This window comes from Hipposideros armiger, unplaced genomic scaffold (assembly GCF_001890085.2).
Source record: "Hipposideros armiger isolate ML-2016 unplaced genomic scaffold, ASM189008v1 scaffold_677, whole genome shotgun sequence".
Taxonomy (NCBI): Eukaryota; Metazoa; Chordata; class Mammalia; order Chiroptera; family Hipposideridae; genus Hipposideros; species Hipposideros armiger.
This window is the reverse complement of record NW_017732027.1, coordinates 58,100-62,182: the sequence shown is the minus strand read 5'-3', so window position 1 is coordinate 62,182 and position 4,083 is coordinate 58,100. Positions and strand designations below refer to the sequence as shown.

General features: G+C 58.7%; 1 protein-coding gene across 1 annotated transcript in view; it reads right to left on the bottom strand.

The window, feature by feature from the left end:
• The window catches only part of SORCS2 (sortilin related VPS10 domain containing receptor 2), a 186,997-nt gene that overhangs the window by 166,810 nt on the left and 16,104 nt on the right, over nucleotides 1–4,083 (bottom strand). Inside the window, exon 3 of the mRNA XM_019626424.1 lies at nucleotides 2,580–2,679. Within this exon, the coding sequence (XP_019481969.1) occupies nucleotides 2,580–2,679 (100 nt within the window). The remainder of the gene's footprint in view (nucleotides 1–2,579; nucleotides 2,680–4,083) is intronic.

Sequence of the window (4,083 nt, the reverse complement as noted above, 5' to 3'; positions counted from 1 at the left end):
TGCTCTCCACCTGCTCACACCTGCTCGCCCAAGGGCACCTGCCAGGTCCGACCGAGGCCCTGCTGCCCCGAGCCTCAGACGGGAGGAGGGTGATAAAGACATCAGCAAAAATGTCCTGTGTCAGGTGCCAAGGGCTGGGAAGAAGAAACAGCATCGGGGGTGGGGGTGGGGGGACAGTGGGACTGCTGTCTCAGGGACAGTGGCAGGAAGGCCCCTGGGACACAGAGGCCAGACGGAAGGAAGAGAGAGTGCATGTGCCTGGCTGGGGGAAAGCCATTCGTACTGGGTTGAATAATGTCCCCCCAAATTCACGTCCACCCAGAACCTGTGACTTTATTTGCAAATAGGGTCTTTGAAGATGTAATCAAGTTAAGAGGAGGTCACTGGGTGGGCCCCTCATCCAATGACTGGAGTCACAGACCAAGGAAATTTGGACACAGAGACAGACACAGGGAGAACATCATGTGACAATGGAGATAGACAAGGGACACCAAGGACTGCCAGCCACCACCAGCAGCTGGGGGAGAGGCTGGGCTTCCAGCCTCCAGACGTGGGTGATAAATTTCCACTGCTTTAAGCCAGCCAGTTGGCAGTACTTTGTTACGCAGCCTTGGGCACCACACGGCATTCTAGGGAGAGGGAGAGCAGGAACAAAAGCCTTGGGCACAGCATCTCCCCGTCTCCTCTGGGGACAGAGAATGGGGTCTGGCTAAACCTGAGTCCTGCCACTGCTTTACCAGCAATTTAGGCATCAGAAATGCCTCACCCCACAGGACAATGCAAACTGATTACTCAGATATCCATCAGTCCCACGTCCAGGCCTCCTACTGGAGACTGGGGACCTCATTTATTCATTCATTCATTCATTCACTCACTCATTATTTGTTCAGCTCTTTTACGCTTTAAGGACTGGAAATTCAAATTTCTTCATTTGTGCAAATCCATTTGTGTTTGTTCAGTCCCCACTGTGTGCCAGTCCCTTCCCAGAGGCTGGGGACCCCACGGTGAGCAGGATAGACACTGTGATGTCTNGCACATAGTAGGTGCTAACCCGCATTTGATGTCTACAGGGTTGAACGAAGGGTTCTCTCTCTCAGCAGTAAGAACGCAGCCTGGCGCACAGTAGGGCCTTGGCGCACAGTAGGGCCTTGGCCCACACCTGCTAAGTGGATGGGTATTGGTGTTGAGGGTGACCCTGGAGACCTTGTGAAAGCCACCATATTGCCGGAAAGAAAGCCAAAACAGGCAGTAGACGGAGGGGAGCTGGGGTCCTACCCAGGGGCGTCTCAGCCCCCAGCTGCTGGAAGGAGGCCAGGGGAGTCGGGAATGTCCAACCTAGAGGAGCTCTGGATAACTTCCCTTGCAATCGCCTCAGCTGTGGATGGGGAAACTGAGGCCTGGAGAGGAACTGGATCTGCCTAGAGTCACACAGCCCAGCCAGTGCAGCCACGGCGCATACAGAGTGGCCCAGCCTCCAGCAGGGTGGGCTGGGCTCACACAGACGTGGGGGACCCCATCTGCTCCCTAGACCTTTGCTGCATATGACAGAGAGTGCTCTGGCATCTAGCAGACCTGGGTTCGAGTCCCTGCTCAATGCCAGGCACAGAGAGACACTCAATATATTTACTGCATTGGTGAATGCTTTGCTGCCCAGCAGCTGGGCGACCCTGGACAAATCTCCCAACTTCCCTGAGCCTCTATCTTCTCATCTGGGTGATGGAGGCGATGACGCAAACCCCCAAGTCATGCCCCACCTCCCCCTAATAAATGAATCTGAATGACATCTGGTTCTAGCCCAGAGCATGGCACATGGGAGTGACCACTAGGGGGTGGCTTAGGGATCAAGCAACTATGAACAGTGAACAAATTAATGCAACAACAGAGGAAACTGCTGCTTTATATTAAATGGAAACCTCTTTCCCTGAAGGTCCCAGCCCATGCCCAGCCCGTTACATGCATGTATCCGGAGGATTAGCTGTGTGCTAAGGGCTGGGCACCACCAAGGCTGGTGGAGATGGTTACGGCCCGGTCTCCGCAGAGCAGTCTGCCGGGGCTGCCCCGCTCCCCAGGTGATCAGAAGGCCGCATGGCTTTGCAAAAAGGTCTTCTCACAGGACCTGTCGGGGGCTGTTGCCTTGAAACGACAAAGTGCCCCCTCCCTCGGTCAGGCAGACAGCAAAGCTAGGAGACACGCTCTGACCAAGAAGACCAAACGCAAAGCTCAGCTAAAACTCAAAGCCAAATCAAAACCAGTACACAAAACCTTGCAGCAGGCGGGACTGCTCAACACTGCCTTCGAGGACCCAAACCAGAAGAGGCTCTGCCCCCCTCACAGGGCCCCCCACTCCTGCCTGCTTGGCCTTTGGTGCAGCCTCCAGGGCGGGAGAAGACAGAGGCACCGGATAAGCACGCAGAGCCATCCCCACAAGGCCGGCTGGTCGCTTAAAGCTCTCTCACGGCAGTGGAGGAAGGGGAACCTGGAGGGGCGGCGCTGAGGGAGGTGCAGGTCACACACGGAGGCAGGGGTCCCTGAGCAGGACCCGCCGGCGATGCAGAGCGGGCACCAGGCGCAGCACCTACCTTCCTCTTATTGGTCGGGCAAATGTAGAAGCTGTCAATGACGGTGGTGAAGCCAGGCTGGAGGGTGAGCTTGGTGTAGGACGTCCCAAAGTCCGACGACCTGGGGGAACAGGACGACAGCCATCAGCAACCCGCCTCTCCAGGAGCAGATTTCCTGAGCCCACAGGCCACAAGCCCCCCACCCCCACCCCCCTGAGTGGAGTCCTTCCTCTCCAGGGGGCAGCGGGACACTGGGTTCCCTCAGGGGTGCCGAGCACTTGCTCGGACCTGGAGCTGGGATGTGAAGCCAGGTCCCTCTGCCTGAATGTCATCCTGTCCCCTCACCGAGTGGCCTCCCCGCAGCGTCCCAGTGTTCTTCCCTGTCCATGAATGTATTCAGCCCTCTACTCCACCTGCATCTCGCTGGTTCCGGAGGGCCTCACATGGGCCAGGCACTTCTAGCTCCTCCCGTCTGTGCCTCCTCACAAAAACCCCGAGACTGTCATGCTGTCCATCGCACAGATGACCAGAGGACCACCTGGAGGCCAGGAGGGCAGAGGTTCCTGCCCAAAGCCGCTCAGCTAACAGGTGGCCGGTGCAGGGTGTGAGCACTGGCCCGTCCCACGCAGAGCTGGCTGGCGTCCTGTTTGCTTTCCAGAACGTTCCCCACCGGGCCCAGGCCTCATCGTGGCTGTCTGCTTGTCTGTTTCCCACTCTGGACCCTGAGCTCCTCCAGGGCCAGCACCCTCCACCCTGACCACGTGTCCTCAGGACGGCAGGGGACCAGGGGACGTGGCAGGCACCAGAGCTCTGGCTGAACTGGAAATCGGACCCCAAGCACGGCGAGACCACCCCCTCCCCGCCAGTGGACCTGCTTTCCTGTCTGTACTGTGGGGGTGCAGGCGGGAGTCACCGAGAGCGCCGAACCCCCAGCCACAGCACGAGGCAGAGAAGTCACCAAGGGCAATCTCACATCTATGGAAGTGACAGATGCATCGGGACATGGAATTGATTCCATGTTGAAGCTGAAAGTGCCAGTGACCCTGAAACCACTGCTCCTTGGTATCACCCCACAAAAATGTGCTGTGATCACAGAGCATGCTGGGAGCTGGAAGGACGCCAGGTCCTCGGGCGGGTGGCACGTCCATCCCACCCTGACGTGGAATGTGGGTTCCAGGGCTCTCCTGGGGCCTCCCAGTCTTCCGATGGGTGAGGACCCGAAACCCAAGGTGGGGACAGGGACAGGAAAGGGAACCCACAGCTGTGCAGCCTGCCGTGCTGCGCCCCGTCCCACCCCTGGGGCCTGTCCACGTCTAATCACTTTCTGTGTGGGCACCGCTGAGGCCCGCCTGACGGGGTCTGAGCTCCAGGGCCGTGGGCCCGGGTTCCCAGGGTACCTGAGGGACAGTCGGCTGGGATCCAGGATGGTCTGTGCTCCTGCCCTCGGACCCCAGCGTCCACCCCGTGGCCTGAGCACCCCTTTCCCCTCTGGGCCCACTGAAGGGCTGGGAGGCCTGTGTGTCTG